The following is a 22,880-nucleotide window of genomic DNA, read 5'->3' as shown; positions in this document are numbered from 1 at the left end:
ATATATGTAGGAATTGAGGCCTGGTGTAAGTAAGTTCGTTGTAATTAGGTTTTTATCCTAAGTTGACAATTGCTACTTAGGAAATTAAAAAAGCAGTACGTTCCCTTGCTATACCCTATTTATCTTCACACAGTTAATTTTTTTCAGAAGGGACCGAGTGAAAAGCACACACCACATGACAAAGACATACAAGTTTCTTACAACTCACTCCCCTTACCCTACACAATCCATCTTTTATTCAGCAAATTAAGTAAACACTATATGGTAACCAATACAACAAACTACAAAGTTCAAGCTACCATAACACAACAGTTTAGGAGAAAGAAGTTAAGACGGTCTTTGTATCCCTCAATGCACCTCCATTGCAATTCCTTGCTCTCGGGTTCCGGTTTGCAAGTGTAGATTGTCATCCCCTTGCCATTGTCATTCCCACTTGAAATGGAAGATGAGAATCCAATCACCAACAGTTCATTGCCAAGTGACTTGAAAGCCACTCCCCATCCTTTATGAAGATCAGCTCTAACCGGTACTGCTCCCAATTTCTTCCATGTGTTGCTGTTCTTAATGTAAACCCTCAACTCATTTGAAGATGTTTTGAGAGAGTAAAGCTCGTTGTTCACAACCGCAAGAAGGGGCGGAGATTGCTGTGTTGCAACCTGATTATCATTGTCTTTCAACATGTCTGGTATCAGTTCCCATGTGTTTTTATCCTGATTATAAGCTTCCCCACAAGTGAGTTCATTGTTATTTTCATCTTTCCCTCCGATTACGTAAAACTTGTTGTCCATGAAACAACCTGAGCAAAGCTTCCTCTGCTTATGCATACATGGGAGACTCTCCCATGACTTTGTCTCAGGATTATATTTCTCAGCCGAGTTCAACACATTGGTCCCTATTAACCCCATCCCAATCCCACCAGCTACAAAACCAAAGGTACCACAGGTGGCTGATGCGAACAAACATCGAGGATCGATCATGAAGGGCCCTTTGATCCATTTACTGGTTTCAAGTTCAAATCTCCACACAACATTGCCATCAGTGATCTCCCTGCCGGAGACAATCAAATGACTCCCAGCACAAAGTGACTCTTTATCTCCACCAATAAAACACACATCTCTAGATGGCAACTCTGGGAGCTTCCTGCAACACTTGAATAGCCTATCAAATGCCCACCAAGAATTGCACCCACTAGCTGACATGAATATAGATGATTCTTTAAACCCAATTTGCCTCCTAATCTTAAATAACTCTCCACTCTTTAAAATCTGTAAGAAATGCTTGTTTAATAAGTAAAGTTTCCAATATTCCGATCGAGGAAATCGAGCCAAAATCAAATTCTCTAACTCATCACAGAGCTGAGGAACGTAAGGGTAATCTGCATCCTGAGGTTCTACACCTGAGGAAGAATCACTATGGTTCAGATTCGGTTCTCTTTTCGCTTTGCAAATCCGAATCTTTCGGCATGGGGGCATAAGAAAGCTATCCGCAGCCATGTTTTCAGAGAAAACAGGCAAAGGATTACATAGAAAAACACCCTACAAAACCCCAAACCAGATTATTTCAGAAACCATCAATCTAGTTTATACATATGAAAGAACAACCTGATATAAATAATCACCTGAATTGAATCCAAAACAGACAAATATGGAAGTTTCCATGAATCAAAAACTAGGAACAAGGAAGTATTTTTCACATCAGCAGTTGATCAAACATTCAAAAGACAATAAAACTCACATGCACACTTTAAAATGCAAACTTTCAATCTTTTAACACTATCCTACATAAAAATTTTAGATTTTTATTACTTGAAAGTGATCAAAGATTGAAAAAGTTCCATTCATGAACTAACATAGATATGAAAACAGCCAAAAGGGTATCTAAAAATCATCAAAACAAAGCTAAAACAACAAAATACAACGTCAAATTAATCAAAATAGAAGAAAACGAAAAAGAAAAATAGAGAAACAAGAGTTCAGAGAGTGTGAAAAGGAGAAAGCTTACCAGAAAAGGGGGAAAGAGTTAATTACAGTCTATAGAGCTTAAACATGAACACAAACTCTTTAACATTTGAAGTAAAGGAAGAGAGAGAAGAGATGATATATAGGAAAAGAAAAGAAATTAAAGGGGTATTACAGAAATGAATTTACAATTACAAGAACCCCTATTTGCTGGAGATTTTTACTCTTAATTTGGTATGGCGCATATTGTTGGGATTACAACATGATGCATTTGGTTTTTATTATTTTATTATTTTTTACTCTTATTTAATGCTTATATATTTTTAATTGCTTAACATCTCCAATCTAGTATTTGTCTTGTTCTTGAACTTTTTTCCTACTACTTAAAATTGGTGGAAGAAAATGTTTTTATATGAACACTTAATATTATATACTTTTGAACCTTAATTGCATTTTTTTTTTATCTTTCATTAAAGTTGTAATGGATTACATTGTTAAAAGATTTAGGACCAATTCATGAAAACAAAATTCTTTTTTCAATTGATTTCTTTTTAATCTTTGAATTTAGAACTTAATTGTGGATTTTTATGAAATCTACTGCTTTCAATAGGCTTTAGGGGAAAGAAAGCTAAAGCAATAAATAAGTAGAAAATAAGAAATTTGAAAGCCTATAAGCTATATCACATGATACACCAGTTAATTAAACATTTATTTTTTTATTGGTTCCTAATTTTCAGAGAAGAAGATGGCAAGAAAATGTAAGCAGTTGGTTTAATTACCATTTAAGTCTTTGTGAGTTTTGAAATGGAATAAATTAGTCTCTCTTGACAAAAATTAGTTTAGTGTTCATTTATACATCTTTCACTACTTTTTGTTTTATTTAAGTGTCATATTATTATTCACCGATAGTGCATGAGACTTATGCACCGATAACACGGGCAGGTCTAGGAGGTTGGCAAGAGCCTCGAGCCCCCTAAAATGGAAATTTTTTTATTTAGGTCCTTTATAATTTATAAAATTTTAAATTAATAATGATAAAATTACACTTTAGCCCCCAAAATGATAAAAAAAATTATTTTAATTCTCTCAAAATTATAAATATATAAGCTATTAAAATGTCGAAATTTCATTTTTACTATCATAAAAATATATAATTTAATTTCGTCCCCAAACAAACTTCTTACTTCGCTCCTGCCCCTGTAAGTCGTATTTTTGAATCTACCATTGACTGACACTGACGATGCATCAAATATTCTCCCTTTATAATATTTTTTTTAATATTTGTTATTTTTAAAATTTTTCTAAATTTTTTTTATTATTTTATATTTTTTGAGATTTTCTATTTTATATAAATTTTCAGTTTTTTTTTCATTTTTAAAAATCAGCTCGTCAAAGTTCAACATTTATCATGTATTAAGAAAATTAATTAACACTATCTTTGATTCTCCTTATTTATTCACTTTCAAAAAATAAAATAAAAATTAAATTACTCTTTTTTTTAGAGGGATCAATTTAATCAATTTTAAAATTAACAAAGACATAAGCTGTTTTTAAACTTGTTAACGATTACAAACCCTCAACAAGCCTTGTATTGTCTTTGTTGGGGGAGGGGGGTTAGTTAACTTTGTTAAGAGCCCGAGTAAATTCATAGTGATTCTGTTAAGAGCTTAAAGAGACAACTTGAAGAGTAGATGGGTTCATAAAGTAGGATACCTCATTGGGTGCTTGAATAGGAGAACTATGTGCATTGCATATGATTGGACTTGAACCCTTACGTTCACAGTGTAATAATTGTTTAATTAATTTGCACTATTTATCCCACGTCGCGTACATATATGACTAGAAACATTCACATGAACTTTGATTCTTGATAGTATATCCCTTACTAACATTTTTAATTTGACTAAACAACAATCGAACTTAACTAGTCAAGCCTCCATGTAGTCTTCTATTTTTTTTCCTACCAGGTCATATACACAAATGCATTTCATGCCAATCGAATATTGGTTGAGAACAAAGCCTTTCCCTTCTTGCTTTTGATAATCCATTCAAGAACGAAACTAAGAGGAGTTTACCATGTGCAAGCCTGCTTGCAAAATACACCCCACAATTGCCTTGAGAAGGACGAGCTAACAAAAATATTAGCCCATGATTCGGATCCTTTTTTACACAACACATACTGATCAGGGTCAACTTGGTATGCCTAAGATATCAATTTATCCTTCACTATCATCATCTGAATAATGGCTAGCTAGGTTATGGAAGAGTTTATGGTATAGAAGAATTGCCCTAGACAATTTCATGCTACGTGACCTTGTTTTGCTTGTGTCTAAGAATGTCCCAAGCCTTGCTTGGTTTATAATCCTCTTGGATTACACCTATCTTTGGGACTAGATCCCTAAGCTTTAATAGTTTTCTCAAGTCCTATTTTATCATTTTAATTCAATTTGATTTTTTTTTCAAACACAATCTGAAATAAAATTGGAGTCGAATCGAATTGAGATTTAAGTTAAATTAAAAAAAATTAAACATGTCAAATTAAAATCTTGTTATAGTATGACTAATTTCATGTTAGAGCACATAAATTTGAAATCATATATATCTGAAAACTTTTTCAAAGCAAAATAATAATAAAAATAAGATACTTTAGTATGATAAACTTGAATTATTAATTAACTTATTTAGGTCTTCAAAATTATTATTTTAGAATTTTTTTAAATATTTAACTTTCTTTATATATTATTTATAATTTTTTGAATTTTTATAAAAAAATAAAAATTATTTTGAATTTTTTTTTAAGTTTTGTTAAAAGAGAAACCAATTTGCTCATTTTCAAAATTGGCAAGACCAAAAGGGTATTTACATCAATATGTTATTCAAATTATTCTAGTTATTTAAATTATAAAATTCAACTCGAAACTCAAATTACTCTAAAAACTCAATTCGATTAACTTGAAATTCGAAATTTTTTTCGATATTTTCAAATCGAACAGAAGTTTATTCACCCTTACATAAAAAGATAACTAAATCTAGAATTCTGGGGTTCCATCCAAAAATGCATGCTATGTTAAATGATATTCCATACTTGAACTCAAATAAGTTTACCTCTATTAGCTTAATTAATCACTAAGTAAAAGCATTTAATATTATACTAAAAATGGTTATTTTTTATATTTATTTGCATTGAATATTATACTGCTTTTGATCAGTGGACATTTAACATTCAAAATACTGAATTAAAACATTTTAAAGCTTTAAGGTGAAATGAAAAATTAAATTATAATTTGAGGAAGCTGGATGAAATTAACCCTAATATGGGATGTCCAATAATAAAATAAGATTAGGGCATGAGCATCTGTACTAATCAAAGAATAAATTAGTTAACAAATTTAAGGGTTAGAGTAATGGAGGAAAAGGCTGGGGGTGCCACGCCCTCAAACCTAGAAAACCCAACTCCATTGGATAACCTTTCCCTTTTCAACACTTCTTTTTATTTTTTAATGTTTAGGTGTCCACTGATTAGTGGATTTACCTTTGTTATTAATAAAATCCAAACATTCACTGTCATTATCTCATAGGCTTAGCATTTGTGAGTGATAATTTAAATTAAAGGAATAAAGATGTATATAAGCAAAAGGATTGGCTACAAGACAAAGCCCTAATCACCTTTCACACCATACATTTACAATCACCATGCTAATTCAACCTTGATTTCACCAAAACTTAATTCAATTAATTTACCATCCATATTTCGTATATTATCAGTCTATTTTTTTTATTTCACAAATAATTTTAAATATTAATATTTTTTTAATATTTTATATACGTACCAAATAATTTCTTTTAAATTAACTCTCCACTAAGTTTTATTGTAATTAGGTTACGTATGTTAGCACCACGAGGTTCATGGATGTGAAAGACTACCATAGATTTTGTTAATTATTACTTCTAAAACACGTGTTAAATCTATATGTATACAAAAGAATTTAACTTAGATTAGGATTATTTTAATAATTAAATTTGTAATTACCATTTAAAATATCTTGTTTTAATCAATCCATAGACGACAGTAGGTGTCATATTTTGAGTGAACCTTTAATATATAATATAAAATTATGAATTTAAATTATTATTGTTGAGTAGATTTGTTCATAGGTCAGGCCACTCACTCATACCCGAAGGTCTATTCGAAATTTGAGAGGATTTAAGCAAAAAAATTAAGTCTGTTTAAAATATAAGTTGGGCTCGGGCTTGAATATTCAAAGTCCAACCCGACTCATTTTAAGTTTATAATACTTTACATTATGTTATTTAGAACACATTAAAAAATATACATATAATAAATATATAACTTAACCCAATTAGAAAACAACTTCTATAAAAAAAATACATATTTTTATAAAAATAAAATCTTTTTAAAATGAAATTACCAGGGAACTGTCATCTATTTAAAAGATGTTTTTACATAATTTGTTTTCTTTCTCTTTAGAAAGGGTGGTGATCTACTAATTATTTATTACTAAGATATTTTATATAAATGAAACATTTAATATTTATATGAAAAATGCTTAAATTACCTAATAAAATAGTAAAAATTTAAGAGATTTAACTTCGCTGTGGGTGAGAATATTCTCGAGCCGCAATGGTGAGACCACTTCAAACTATGTAAGCCTAGAGAGAGCTAGTGAGCCTCCCTCAAACAAGGGTGGTGATATGTACTTTTTTGGCAAGTGACTTGAATGAGCTTCGTAGCCTTTCCACAGTGAGCGAGGGTCATATGGTCACCTTACGAAATCGACAGATTCCTTGGGTACGCTCAGAGGTGCCTTAGGAATGTCTGGGAAACTTGTGAGCTTTATAAGGGCAAGGATAGCTGCTTATTGAGGTTAGCGGACCTCATGAAGCCTTTTGGAGTATGGAAAGGCTTATGACAAGGTTGACGAGCTATGGTGGGCCTTATGGGTGCGACTAGAGGGTTTAACGGAATTGATAGAGTTGTGAAATATTGGGATAAATCCGAATTAAACAATGAACAATAATGAATAGAAAAAAATTAGATACAAATATTAACGTGAAAAAATTCTTCTAAAAAGGATAAAAAAATTACGGATAAATTTTTTTTCACTAAAACGGTAAATAACCGTAGAGGAGTACAAGATGGAAAAATAAAAACAAACTCAAACCCAAAATACATTTGTATTTTTTGAACAAATTGATTTAATAAAAATATCTTTTAATTATATTAATATTCCTTTTATATTTTCCTTGATGTTTTTGCATACAAAGCAAAATGGAAGCAATTTTTGGATCACTGGTCATCTAATATTTAACTAATACTAAGTGGTATTAAGTGGTCAAATCATAATATGAAAAGACAACTTGTATTAGTAGATGAAACTAAAAATGTTCTTACTCTAACCGGAAATGAGTAAACCGATTGAAAAGACTAATATGTCGTCTATCAATTCCAATTGGGGAGATTTTTTATCTTGAGTATCAGAGCAAATGACTCCTAAAAAATAGTAATTAACTGAACTGACAGTACGTCAGACATGACCCAAGTATAATAGATCTTGAATTTACTTATAGATTTATTCACTTGTAACGTTCATAGTGGGACATACATTAATCCTGAGTGAATAACGAACTATGTATGTGCAGCTCGTATACTTTAACGTAAGTAAAAGTCTGAATTCAAATATATAAGGAACCAAAAGTTTGTGCGCTAGGTATACGACTTCTGCAGTATGTAGCATCATTCACAATAGTGAAATTTATAGTCCAAAAAATGGGTAAATAATAACATTTAATTGACATTACATGATAGATGAAAAATAAACGTGGCTATAGATCGTTTGTCTTTATGATAAATGACTTAATTATTATATGATAGTAATTGATTGTTAATGGAATATGTAATGATTACCATGAGATAAAATATGATCATATTGGGAGAACATATTTATCCTAAAAAGATTAAAGATATCTTATGAGGGTAACACACTTATGATAATGTCATTAAACAAACATTGATCGAGTAGCTTTCGTAATGATATGTAATTAGGGAGAGCTCAGTCACAATATTATAGTGGAGTGACTTCATTACTAAATGAGTTTATAATTAATAAGCGAAAAACTTGAATTTAATTATAAATCATTTAAGCCCTAATTATATATGTTCAGTTGATTCTTTGGCTAGCTTGTTGAAACTAGAAATGAATTGCATAAAAAATCAAATGAACATAAATGAATGAAAATGATAAAGTTAGAGAAACGAGCCACATTTGAAAATAAATGTTTTTTCTCACTAAGTATCGAAATGACTTGAGAATTAATTTAAATTCGAAAATAGAATTAAACTATTTGGTCATCATAAATTTGTTGAATATGGAAATTAAATATATTTTATCATAAATTCTTTTATGGTAAGGTTTTCATGACTTCAACGAAATTAGAGTTGGGTTGAGAAAATTATTTATTTGAAAAACTAATTTATCTAATTAAATTAAATTAAATTAATAAATAATATTTATTTTAGAAAATAGAAAAACATGTATTAGGTTGGATTAAATTATAAAGTGCTAGGTTAAAATTTCAAAAAACATATATAATTGAATCAAATACATGAGAGGCCCAAAAACCTTCTCCTAGTTAAATTAGGAGACTAGTTTTTCTATTAAATAAGTATTATTTGCATTCTACTAATTCAATTAGGATTCTTCTATCTCTCCCTATAAATATATGACATTGGTAGAATTAAAAATACACAATTTTAAGTTATTATTATTCTACCCGAAAATAGTGAGAAATTTATTTTGTAAGTATAAATTTTATTTCTTGAGAATAACAATTCTATCAGTTTCTATTGAGAGAGAATTACTTTCCTACTAAAAGTATGAAATTATTTTTTATTCTGTGTTTGATTCATGATTGTTCATGCCTACACTCGAAGTGATTTTTGATACGGGAATAATGGAGAATGTCGTTTGGTTGAAACCGAGAACATCTAGGATCTATCTCACATAAAACACATGTACTTTTCGGGAAAAGTTTATTGCTATAAATATCACAAACCAACTTAGTTTTTAAAATTTTAATTCTTTTTATGTGACAAAAAACTATTCTTAAATCGATTTTTTTCCTACAATTGGTATTAGAGTTAAGTTATGCTATATTTATAGTATAAACCCATACAAAATTTTCTCTCTTATTCATGTTTGGTTAATTTTTTATAAGATGTAACATTTTTATAATTATTAGCATGATTTTTAATTATTTTATTATTTATATGATAAAATAATTTTGCCAAAATTAATATCCCTAGAAATCAAATTGGTTGTAATTATATCTGTCGAAACCATTTTTTTGAAAACAGGGTCGACTCTATGTTTTGAAAATAAAACGAAAATTGGGAGTCACCACCAATCTTTTTTGTTTAGGTATGATCGGATCACCTAGAAATTTGGTCATTTTAATAAAACATTTCGATTTACTAAAACAACGATTTTGGTCTACGAAATTTGAGAAAACGAGTTTGGGAGTCGGTTACGTACGAGGAAGGATTAGCACCCTCGTAACGCCCAAAATTGGTACCTAATTAATTAATTAATGTCTTAATGTCGAAATTTAAAAACTCGAAAAGAATTTAGAATACGATCCCTCTTTTCATTAATGTTAATTTTGCAAAGATGTTTAGATAAATCGAAGCAGATGTTAAAGACCTTCTCGTCCCGAAGGAATAAAATGTCACATCCAACACGTTAGGACACAACATTTTAAACCCTCGAGAGTAAGCCGGTCTTTGGATTTTCAAAACTCATGCACCTTAATTTTAAAAGGTTATTAGGTTATTTGGGTCAAACGAAAAAATCGAAACCAGTACGTTAGGGCATGATCTCTCGAATCCCAAAAAAACAGAATATTGCCTTCATTTTTAAATTTTTCTTTTTAAATAATTATCAAACATAAGCTAAAACGACATGGGCTTATTCGAAATATGATTCAAAGATAACCGATTATATTTAAACATAGTTCATGAGGAATAATAATGCAATAATATAAAAGAACTATACAAGTCAAGAATATATGATAAATAAATGATATAATAATACTAATGTACTATAATAGTCATAGTAATATTAACAAACAAATTACAATAATAATAATACATATGAATATGAATAACTAAAGATGAAATAAATAAATAATAGTGAGGACAATAATAATAAAGTAATGAATAAATAAATATAAGGGAAAAGGTTTAAAAATATTGGAAGTAAAGAACCAAATTAAAATAAATAATATTTAAAGTACAATTTGTAATAAAACATAAATAATAATATGACAATAATAATAACAATAGTAATAAATAAATAATGATAATAAAAATAATAGTAAAGAAAATAAAGACAAAATTAATAATAATACTAACGAATATAAATAATAATAGTAAAAATAATAATAATAATAATAATAATAATAATAATAATGGTAATAAAAATAAAAATAAAAGTAATAATAATAATATGTTAAGTTATAATGGTAAAATAATAATAATAATGATAATACAAATTAATAATAATGATGATGTAAGTAAAAATATAAGTAAATGCAAAAGGAAACATATAATGAAGTAATAATATAAAATTAATTAACCTAATAATATGATAATAATATTAGTAACAATACAATAATAGTAATAAGGTAGAAAAGATAATAATAGCGTACTAATAAGAATAATAATATAATAATTATGGAAATAATAATAATATTAATATTTTAAATTAGATAATAATAGATAGAAAGTAGTAGTAATATTACGTTAAAAAAAGTAAGAGTAATAATAATAATAATTAATTTGAAAATAAAATAGCAAAATAATAAGAAAGGACTAAATTGAACTTAAAATGAAAGTTTGGGGCAAATCTGAAATAAATAAGAAGGAAATGGACCACATCGAATGCGCGAATAATAAGGAGGAATTAAAGGAGAAAATATCCCCGCCCTCCTAAACACAGCATTTTAGGCGGGACCAAAATGAAATCAAAACAAAATTTTAGGGCAAAATTAGAAATAACGAAAGATTTAATTGCAAGGTTGTAAAAAAGCGGAAGGGCTGGGATCGCAAATATCCCACTAAATAAAAACACGCGAATTCTGTTAGCAGGTCGGGTCAACACGCGGATCCTAGGTGAAACGACGTCGTTTTGGCACTGGTGCTTAAGTTCAAAACGGCGTCGTTTGACCCTATATAAATAGCAAAAAAAAAAAAACACATTTCCCTTTCACTTTTCTCCAAAAAAAAACTGAGCCTTCTCATTTTCTCTCTGCAAGGTCTTTGGTCCGGCAAGGAGTCCGGCCGATCACCGCCGTGGCCCACCGCCGGCACCACTGTATACGGCGGCCGAAAAGGTAAAATTTTCAATTTTTTTATATATATGTATCTATCTATCTATATATTTTTTTTTTCCTAAAGATGAAAAGACAACTTGTATTAGTAGATGAACCTAAATATATTCTTACTCTAACCGGAAATGAGTAAACCGATTGAAAAGACTAATATGTCGTCCATCAATTCCAATTGGGGAGATTCTTTGTTTTGAGTATCGGAGCAAATGACTCCTTAAAAAATAGTAACTAACTGAACTGATAGTAAATAAGACATGACCCAAGTATAATAGATCTTGAATTTACTTATAGAATTATTCACTTGTAACGTTCATAGTAGGACATACATTAATCTTGAGTGAATAACGAATTATGTATATGTGGCTCGTATACTTTAACGTAAGTAAAAGTCTGAATTCAAATATATAAGGAACAAAAAGTTTGTGCGCTAGGTATACGACTTCTGCAGTATGTAGCATCATTTACAATAGTGAAATTTATAGTCCAAAAAATGGGTAAATAATAACCTTTCATTGACATTACATGGTAGATGAAAAATAAACGTGGCCATAGGTCGTTTGTCTTTGTGACAAATGACTTAATTATTATATAATAGTAATTGATTGTTAATAAAAGAAGATGCAATGATTACCATGAGATAAAATATGATCATATTGAGAGAACATATTTATCCTAAAGAGATTAAGGATATCTTATAAGGGTAACACGAGAGAAAGAATAGCACACTTTTCCTTCTAAATTTAGTTAGAATACAAAAAAGGAGTTTCTAATTTTATACAAAATTTTAGTTTAATGGTAATGCAAACTTGGGGATAACTTTAAGATTAAGTATATATTGATAGGGATAATTCTGCATGTCGCTGTAATTTATCATAATTAGTTTTATCATGTTTATTTTTCCTTAAAAAGTTGTAATATATTGTAATAAAAAAATTAAATATATATTTTTTGTGATCGTATTTATTTATAAAATTGGGCTTCGGACCATAATAATAATAAATTTATTTTTCTTTGATAATTATTTAAAAAAAATAAAATTTATAATTATTTAAATAATTTATTTGATTTTTTTTCTAAAAGGTGATTTTTTTAGAACAAATAAAAATGATAGGATCTATTTTTATAATTTTAATAAAAGAATTTCTTAATTTTTAAAAGGTTGGAAACAACAAGGACTAAAATTGTGATTAAATAATTTAATAAAATATGGATGAGTTTAAAATGGAATTTACCCATTTGTAAAAATTATAAATCTCTATTTTATTGCCTTAAATTCATTTTACATACTATTGATTATTCTAATTGAATCAACGAAATTTTTTTATTGTTTGTTTATTTTAAAAATGATTTTTTCTAGTGTTATTTTATTATTCTAACTCGATTTGAAATTTTTTTAATAGAGTCAAGAGAAATGAAATTCGAATCGAATCAAGTAAAATTGTTCGAGTTAAATTAAAAAATTAAATATGTCAAATTAAAATATTATTATAATATAACTAATTCCATGTTGGAGTACATCAATTTGAAATCATATATATTTGAAATTTTTTTCTAGTTTTTAAAGCAAATTAATAAAAAATATTTTAATACGATAAACTTGAGTAATTAATTAACTTATTTAGGTTCAAAAATTATTATTTTAGAAAAAAAAATTAAAAATTTAACTTTCTTTATATATTCTTTAAAATATATAAATTTTAGAATTTTTATAAATATTTAGAAATTTGAAATTTATTTAGATTTTTTTTTAATTTTTGTTGAGAGAGACCAATTTTCTCATTTTCAAAATTAATAGGTACCAAAAGAATATTTACACTAAATTGTTATTCGAACTGTTTGAATTATTTAAAGTATAAACTCAAACTCGAAACTCAAATTATTTATTTTAATAACTCAATTTGATGAATTCGAAATCCAATTTTTTTCCGACATTTCTTACTTAAATTGAGTTTTGCTCACTCGTAAATAATATACTTACATTATACACTTCTACACTCCATCCAAAAATAGTTATTTAAATAACACTTGCTTCCTTGAATGATTCAACATCTATTGGATTTTATGTTAAATGAGGTGATGATATAAAGGTGGGATTTTTATTGAAATTAAATTATTTGGGGTTTAATCTTTAGATAATCTCTACCCTTTCTCTTATAAAAATATAATTTCATGTATTTATATAATTTTTTAAGTAATTAATATTTTAATAATTCAAAAATCATATTAAAAAATATTATGAGATTGATATCTCAACTACCCATGGTTTGGTGAAAATTAAATTAGGAGCAGATAGTTTAAAAAATTGCTTGTTGAATTTTATATTTAATATTTATAAGCACCAATTGTTCCTTATTAAATCAAATATATATAAATATTCTATAATTAATTTCTAATTCACGATAAATTAATTAAAAATTAAAATTAATAGTAAAAGTTACATATTAAAATTATCATTAATTACACGTAAGTCTTATCTTTCAAAAATAGAAAACAAAAAAATACGTGTGTATTAATTTATAAAATTAAATTCACAAATCTTGAAAATTTCAACTAATCAATGGATTTATATATACTTTTACATCTATTTTTTTGTTTTTTTTTTATGATGAAGAAATCTGTTATATACCACTAGCTCTTGTGTTTATTTCTAACATCCCTTCTTTCTTTTCCATGGATCCTACCAGGACCATTTTCATTTTTCTTTCTGTTCTTTTATATGGTTCTACTACTGGTTTCAGTCGCGTTTTCTCTTCGGAAAGTTGTCGTTTTCCGGCGATTTTTAATTTTGGTGCCTCTAATTCCGATACTGGTGGCTTCGCTGCCGCCTTCATTCAACCTAAGCCTCCTAATGGAGACACCTTTTTTGGAATGCCGTCTGGAAGAGTATGTGATGGACGACTCATCGTTGATTTCACCGGTACTTAATTAATTATTTTTTTTCATACTTTTTTTATTAAAAAATACTAACAAGTATATTATACTTATTATTTATTAATTTTATCATTTATTAATAAAAATATACTTTAAAATAAATTTTTATACAATTCCTATAGCTAGTCATGATTCCTCGTAAATTAGAGAATATTTCACATTTAAATATGTCTGAATTTAAGTTCTACTTATTGTTGTTACGATAATTGTGCCAATTGAATTAAGGTTAAATTCATGTTTTAAAATATTTTTTGAATGAAAATAAATATTATTTTTTGAGTTTGCTTCAAAACAAATATTATCTTATGTAAATAAATATTATTTTTGGATTTGTTTTAAAATAAATATTATCTTATGTATTGAAAATAAATAATTCAATTACTACAATATAATTTATCTTCTAAATTTCAAAGTTTGGTTAAAAGTTTTTTTCCCTCTTTAATTATGAGCAAGTTTAATTTAATTTAATTTATGTTAATGACTATTATTGTGAACAGCTGAGAGTTTGGGTTTGCCCTTCTTAAGCTCTTACTTGAATTCACTGGCAACCAATTTCTCACATGGTGCGAATTTTGCAACGGTGTCTTCCACCATAAGATTACCAACGGCTGATGTTATCCCCCAAGGCCAGGCGAGTCCATTCTACCTATCTTTACAATATTCACAATTTGCTCAGTTCAAAAATAGATCCCAAATTATTAGAAGACAAGGTAAGTAATTTTTCACCTACATATTACATATATCACTGTAATTTAGCATAATAAATGGATTTGAATTTAATGTAAATGTGGAATTAGCTAATATAGAAATTGCAAATATTTTTTCTCAAACAAAAAATACAAATATTTTACTAGTTGTCATCTTTAATTTCATTTTTTATTTTGTGTAGGAGAAATATATGCAAGTCTAATGCCAAGGGAGGAAACTTTTGCCAAGGCATTATACACTTTCGACATCGGCCAAAATGATCTCACGCAAAGTCTCTTCCTTAACATGAGCATAGTGCAAGTTATCGCTGCCATCCCTGATATAGTCAACCACTTCTCAGACAATATCAAGGTTTCCTTAATTAAAAAAAAATAACAAAAATGTCACCATTAATTATTTGGTTTGTCATATTAAACTAAAACGGTTCAATGATTTTATTCATGCATTGCAGAATCTATATAGTTTAGGAGCAAGGTCATTTTGGGTTTACAACACAAGGCCAATCGGTTGCTTTCCACAGATTCTAACTAGTTTTCCATCAGCTAAAAAGGACTCTGTCGGTTGTGCAAAGCCGTATAATCAATTAGCTCAACGTTTCAATGCTGAGTTGAAGAATGCATTGGCTCGACTTAGGATTGAGTTTCCTTTGGCTACAATTGTTTATGCAGACCTCTACTCTGCTATATACTCTTTATATACTCACCCGACCAAAAATGGTAACAAAATACCGAAAGATGCGATATTATTACTATTTTATTTTAACTTAAAATTCTTATGTGCCAATCAATATGACCAGCATAAATTTTTTTTTTGAATGCTTGTAGGATTTGAACGTCCTCTTGTTGCTTGTTGTGGTTATGGAGGGAAGTACAACTATGGCAGGGATGCAACATGTGGAGGAACAATTAGTGTTAATGGCAAAAACATTATGGTGGGATCATGTAAAGACCCATCAGTTCGAGTGAGTTGGGATGGAGTTCATTTCACTGAAGCTGCAAATAAGTTTGCTTTTGATCTTGTGTCATCTGGAGATTTCTCAAATCCACCTATTCCTTTGAAATTGGCATGCCGCCCTAGGTAAACGTCATCTGGGGTTTTGTTTGGTTTTTTTTTGGTGAAAAAGAGATGATTTATCATAACCAAGGAGGAAACACTAAACTGCATTAGTAAAATTGAAATAAAAAAGCCGATCGAGTTTTAGCTCGACTGGCATGGATATCGTTGTCAATATAGGAGGATGTGGATTTGAGTGCGCTGAAGTGCATTATCCTCCTATTTATGGGTTAGGGAGGAGCTATGGGTAGTTCTAGGTATTGTGTAAAAAAGAGCAGATATGATCAAAACCTATAATGAGATTGTTAAAAAAAAACTGAAACAAAGAAAATTAGTGTTTGTTTCTTTAGAATGAAACATGTATTGCAATCATAAAATCAAAAGAAAGAATGTGTGAACTAATGTTTGGTCATACCATCTTAAATTACTCCTCATTCATCTCCAAGTCATCAATAAAACATGTGAATCCTTCGAAAACTATGCTTTCTCTTAATTAGGACTTGATAGTGTTTGTATGTGGAGTTAAAAATAATATTAAGATAAATTCATTGAAGATTTAAAGGCATGTAACATTCCACTTTATTTAAGCACTCAACAATATGATAATACCAAAATATGAAGAATAGAATGGAAGTTGTCTTTAGTATGTGATTTAGATGAAATCTAACTCCTTTTTATAAGAGTTTTCATGTCTCTTTAGACATGCATAACTATCCAATAGTTTTCTTACAATAATGATAACTATTCAAAAGATATTTATTCGAATAATCATAACTTTTTGTCAATAATAATCATGTAACATCCTAACCCATCTCAGTCGCCAGATTAAGGTTACAGAATATTACAGTACAAATTGAAACAATTAACATCACATAGAACAATTAATCTCACATAGAACAATTAATCAATTTAAAACACTAACATTCAATTCTAATATTCATTCATAGCATAAATACCTTTATGGGCCTTAAACCGAGCCTATGGGGCCTTAAAAATAGTTTGGGATCAATCAGGGACTAATTTGAAATGAAACAAAAAGTTTTAGAAAAAATATGAAAATTTTGGAAATAGGGGTCACACGGCCGTGTAACAAGGCCTAGGCCATGTGGCTAACCGTGTAGAATTCGAAGTATGAATCATACGGTCATGTCCCAACCTGTGTACCCACCCGTGTGAGTATTCAAAATACACAGTCATGTCGCAAGCTGTATGCCAAATCGTGTGTTTATTCGAAATAAGGTCACACGGCGTGTTGCCAGGCTATGTAACTCTCTGTGGCTGTATGGACCAACATGCACTTAAAATTTAAAATGAAACACTTAAAACCCATGTCCCAGATTGTGTGCTATCAAAATAACCCCTAATGCAAGCCAATTCAACAACCCTTTCTTACTCACCAAGACAAATCATTTCCAAACACCTTCACACATTAAAACACAATCAAACACATCTAAAACATGCCAAATCAATCAACTTAGGTGCCTGACCAATATGCCATCCCTTAGCACCACAATTCATTCACCAAATCAATTCAATTACAATGCTACGAGTTCACACCTTAAACATATAGCAAACATATCAAATAACCATTCCATACATGTTCCATTATACCATAAACTATCTACTTTCAAAAGACACAATTAAGTGATCAATAGCACATATTTCATAAACATTTACAAGAGAAAAATCAAAGACACATATATACAAGTAAGCTTATCATAAGCTCAAACCATACCATATTGACAAAATAACATAAAGCTCCTATTACATGCCATTTATAACCATCAACAAAATAATAAAACATCTACTAACATGATGGATGGATAGTGTGATTATGCTCCAACTAGCTTCCAACCGATCAAGCCTTCTAATGATCTATAAGAAAGGAAATAATCTTAAACATAAATTTGCCAATTAGGATCAATTTATAAAAGTAATGAAGCTCATAAATTTATCCAATTCCTATTTACATCACCAAACTTGTAAGTTAGTGAATTCATACATGAAACATGTGATTTATACATATCATGCACATAAACTAGAATCATAGTAATTTACATTACATTATCACCTTTCCAACTTATACCATTTGTTCATTCCAAACAAGTAAATATGCCAACACTTTCCATTTCACTTATCATGTTCACATAACATATCATAAAATTAAATTTACTTGTTTAGACCTTTATTGCCCGTTGAACCAAATAAAACAACGTCGGATACACGAGAACCATGCTCATACAAAGTGTGCCTGTATATGTAAATGTAATCGTATTTGTAATGCTCATACGAGCTATGAAATGGTCTGCTCACACGATCTATGGGTCGGGATGCTAAGCTACACAATGCTGCTCACACGAGTGTGGAGAATCCGCAACAAACGCAAGAAATCGCCATCAGTAGGACATCTAAGACCAAAAATCGAAATCGTATAACCCCTAATAATATGTCATTTGTATCCTAGGTATTCAAAAGGTTCAAATGAGACACTTTTCTTACCTTTATCCTTGAACTTCATTTCCATTATAACATTTCATACTTATATGCATGTAATCCACATTATCAACTATTTCATCAATTGATTATTATAGCAATGTAATTCAATTTAGCATATAGTACACATTAAACATTTAAGTTAGCTAAATTAGTAATTCATTAGCGTTTAACAATTCCACGAGAAATAAATTAACTATTATACGAACTTACCTCGACGAAAATAGCTGCAATGACAAAGCTGATGACTAGTCCGATATTTTCACTTTTCCACGATTTAAGTCTGATTGACCCGTTTCTTGATCTAAATAATAATTTTTATTCAATTAAACCATTAAAATAGTTTACATAATTAATTCAAGCCTATAACCTTTATCATTGTGAATTTAAAAATTTACCCTCAAATTTTAACCTTCATGCAATTTAGTCCCTAAACTCGAAACTTGCAATTTAACCACAATTAACTAAAATTCATGCCAGCCGAATTTCATAGGGTTCACAAACAACCCATATTTATCATCATTTTAACCTATTTGCATGAAATTTTACCTTTTTCATAAATATATCCTTAAACATTAAAATTACCTAAAATCACTTAACAAAATACTTATATCTATCTATCAAACTCATGAATCTATCAATTAAGTTCACATCCACACCTAACTCATTCATGATAAGTCTCTAAACTTTTAAAAATTTTACAATTTAACCATCGGGTTAGCTAGATTAAGCTAAAACAACTTCAAAAACATTAAAAGCATGAAAAACAGTTTACAAAATACTTGCATGCACACAAAGGTAGCTTGTCCGAATGCTTCCAAATTTTGGCTATGGCTTTTCGGTTTTCAAACAAAAATAAAAAGAAGAAGAAGATGATAATACCTTTGCCATCTTTTGTTTAATTAACAATTTACCTAATTACAAAATTAACCTTTAAAAATCATCAAAATTTCACCAAAAACCAAACCACAACCGTCCACTATCTAATGGTATTGTATTTTTACTCATTAAGTCTATTAGTTTAAAATTTCATAGTCATTTAATACATTTAAATAATATAACTAACTTTTGTAGCTTTTACAATTTAGTTTTTTACTTAATTAACTATTTAAACGTTAAAATTTCTTAACCAAATCTTAATAAATTTAATAAATACTCATAAATTAAATAAATAATATTTATTGACTCATTTTTTGACATATGATCCCGAAACCACTGAAAATAAGCTGTTACAAATCAAGTCTTATAACTTTTTATAATTACGAGAATTCATCAATTTAATTTATTTTAGATTATTTACAACTTTCACTTATAAATATTGAAATATATTAAATGTTTTGAATATGTTCCAACGCAAAGAATGCTTTTCAAATGGCCTCTCTCTTGATCTCAAGAGTGACATGCTCAGATTCTGCAATCCGGCAATCTCGAACTTCTCCAATTGTGCCTCATTGTCAATCGACAAATAAAAATAGTAATTAAAGTGAAGGGGTGAGGGGTAGATGAGTTCAAACATTGGAAATTGACCCAAAGACAATTGCTCTAGCAACTAATAATACAAGTAAAGCTGCAAAAAAAGTGAGGTGGCGAGAAGACCATCCTAATGAAGGTGACAGGTCTTAAGGCCTCCTTAGAAAAATAGAATCTCATTTGAAGACAAGGTAATGAATTCCTAGAGAAGGGTGCATGTGAAATGGTAGAATTTGATGAAAATGGTTTTGATTTGAATAAGGGAGATGTGATAATCATGGTAGGTTCCTAGAAAATAAGCCCAATTCGTAAGAGGTGATGGCTTGGATCAAGTTATCAGGGTTGCTGTTTTTTCTTTTTTGGTATTCTACATATCCGTTTTACGGTCATATTCGGGGCCCGTGGCAGTCTTGTCCATCAATGTCATCTCCAAGGTTTGAACTTGTATCTCTTCTTGGGAATATAATATACCATACCATTGCACCTGTTAGGCATAACAGAAAGTAGTTGAAGTCTGTTAGCAGTTGATTAGTTGAAGACTGTTAGCTAGTCATTACTTCTACAAGTGTATTATAGATATACCTCTCTCTTCATGAATAAAGTCAAGTCAGTATTATTCTTTCCATGATTTTGACATGGTATCTGAGCTAAGGTTTTTCTTAGGATAGCTCGTTTTTTTTTCTTTCTTGTTCTTACTTCTCTCAATTTCTTTTCTCATGGCGACTGACACTGTCCCTCAGGGTGATACACCCCGTCATTCTTCTAATGTTGATTCCGCGCATCCTTCCCCAGGTCTTAATACTACCTCTCTGCCGAGTGTTCATTATTTTTCTAAGCACGACACCATCAAACTTGGAGAGCACAATTTTTTGTTATGGAAACATCAGATCTTGTTGATTTTTAAAGGCTATGATCTTGAAGGATTTGTTCTTGGCACAACCCCTGTTCCATCCTCTCATCTTCCTAGCCCTGATGGACAGTATGTTGATAATCCGTTGTTTTTGGTTCATAAAAAGCAGGACAAACTTCTCGCTTCTTGGTTACTTTCCACTGTCACTGATGAAATTCTGGTTCATCTAACCTCTGTCAAAACAAGTTTTGATATATGGTCTGTTATTGAAAGAAGATTTGGAGTGAAATCCAATGTCAAGTTGTCGAGCATGCGTTATGCACTATATTCACTCAAGAAATGGAGTTTTACTATAAAAGAGTATCTGTCTAAGGTGGAAACTCTCAGTGACAATCTCAATGCTACTGGTAGTCTTGTCACGGAGTAAGAACAGGTGAGCATCATCTTAGCTGGTCTTTCATTAGAGTATGAGCCTATTCGGGTGGTTGCATCCGCCACACCGATGTCTCTCGAGTTGTTAACCGAGATACTTCTCGACTGTGAAGCACGACAATTGGCTTCTTTGACTGAGATCTCCTTGCAAGCTAATTTGGCCTCTTATCAGAAGCAGGGTGGTAGTGTACTTTCTAAACATCCCCCTTCTTCTCATTGTTGTAATCAAGAGTACAAACATGGCCACAGAGGACAAGGCCGTGGATGGTCTCGTGGTAGGGCTCGTAGTTCTGGTAGGAGTTGGTCAAGATCACGTCCGCAATGCCAATTATGTAGCAAGATAGGTCATTTAGTTCAGACGTGTTATCATCGTTTTGATGAAACGTTTTCGGGTGTAAATTCCAACCAGACTCTGACGGTTAACTATCATCAACTTCGTGATCAGGGAGGTTCCTCTACTTGTACTCCTTCATGTCAGACGGCTGTTACCTCTCTTCACCAGCCTTCCTCTACTGTTAATGATCAGGCTTGGTATCTTGACTCTGGAGGAACTAATCACATCACTCCTGATGCGGCAAATCTTTCCTCCGTCTCTTCTTACACAGGTACGCAACATGTTTCTATGGGTAATGGTGCGTCAGTTTCAATTGCCAACATCGGGTCGTCCAGTAGGCAGGCTGATTCTAGGCTTCTTCGCCTAAAGAATGTACTACATGTTCCCACTGTATGCAAAAACTTGCTATCAGTAGGCCAATTTGCCAAAGATAATGCTGTATACTTTGAGTTTCACCCCTTATTTTGCTTTGTGAAGGATATTCAAACCAGGAAAACACTCCTAGTGGGCCACATGCATAATGGTCTCTACAGGTTCAATGCTTCTGAATTCTTTCCTCATAAACATGGTTCCACTTCTTAGCCTCCCTCGACGTGCTTGTACACCTCTCAACTTGTGCCTTCCACTGCAGTATGGCATATTCAACTAGATCATCCATGTAACAATGTTCTTGTTAATGTTTTACAAAGCTGTAATGTTTCTTTTCAACGTAGGGATTTATCTACTGTTTGTTCAGCCTGCCAGTTAGGCAAGGCTCATAAACTACCCTTCAATTCATCAAAAACGTTGTATTTAAAGCCTTTTGAATTAGTTGAATCTGATGCCTGAGGCCCTGCTCATCTCAAATCCGATGGTTATGTGTATTATGTCTCCTTTGTGGACATGTCTAGTAGGTACACCTGGGTATATTTTCTCCGGTTGAAATCTGAGGTTCTTCGGTGTTTTCTTCAGTTTAATGCTATGGTTCAAGCTCAATTTGGCTGCACTATTAAAAGTCTTCAAACCGATTAGGGAGGTGAATATCGTTCTCTGTCAGCAGAGTTGTCACGTCTTGGAATTCAGCATCGTGTTACTTGTCCTCACACCTCCGAGCAGAATGGGGTGGTTGAACGGAAGCATCGCCATCTTGTTGACATGGGGTTGACTCTTCTAGCGCAGGCGTCGTTACCTTTGAATTTCTGGTCTCACGCTTTTTTTCATGCTGTCCACTTATTGAATCACCTTCCTACTCCCACTCTCCAAC

At 30.4% G+C, this 22,880-nt stretch overlaps 2 protein-coding genes across 3 annotated transcripts; one reads left to right on the top strand and one right to left on the bottom strand.

Annotated features, from left to right (window-relative positions):
- Positions 1 to 193: 193 nt before the first annotated feature.
- On the bottom strand, positions 194 to 2,196 carry LOC107926389 (F-box/kelch-repeat protein At3g27150). Of its 2 annotated transcripts, XM_041116867.1 has the most exons (3): positions 2,002 to 2,196; positions 1,619 to 1,668; positions 194 to 1,535 (listed from the first exon to the last, which is right to left on the bottom strand). In XM_041116867.1, exon 3 carries the CDS (start codon positions 1,491 to 1,493, stop codon positions 291 to 293), a length of 1,203 nt encoding a protein of 400 aa, XP_040972801.1. In that variant the 5' UTR covers positions 1,494 to 1,535; positions 1,619 to 1,668; positions 2,002 to 2,196; the 3' UTR covers positions 194 to 290. The 2 variants fall into 2 exon arrangements, with proteins under 2 accessions (XP_040972801.1, XP_040972800.1); XM_041116866.1 differs by lacking the exon at positions 1,619 to 1,668 and having other exon boundaries at positions 2,002 to 2,195.
- Positions 2,197 to 13,973: 11,777 nt separating this feature from the next.
- LOC107926430 (esterase) lies at positions 13,974 to 16,460 on the top strand. The gene is made up of 5 exons (XM_041116864.1): positions 13,974 to 14,283; positions 14,795 to 15,007; positions 15,187 to 15,356; positions 15,457 to 15,721; positions 15,830 to 16,460. Exons 1-5 carry the CDS (start codon positions 14,037 to 14,039, stop codon positions 16,084 to 16,086), a joined length of 1,152 nt encoding a protein of 383 aa, XP_040972798.1. The 5' UTR covers positions 13,974 to 14,036; the 3' UTR covers positions 16,087 to 16,460.
- Positions 16,461 to 22,880: the final 6,420 nt, after the last annotated feature.

This window comes from Gossypium hirsutum, chromosome A07, assembly GCF_007990345.1.
Source record: "Gossypium hirsutum isolate 1008001.06 chromosome A07, Gossypium_hirsutum_v2.1, whole genome shotgun sequence".
In the NCBI taxonomy this organism is placed as follows: domain Eukaryota; kingdom Viridiplantae; phylum Streptophyta; class Magnoliopsida; order Malvales; family Malvaceae; genus Gossypium; species Gossypium hirsutum.
Note: the sequence above shows the minus strand (reverse complement) of the source record. Positions and strands in the feature narration are given on the sequence as shown.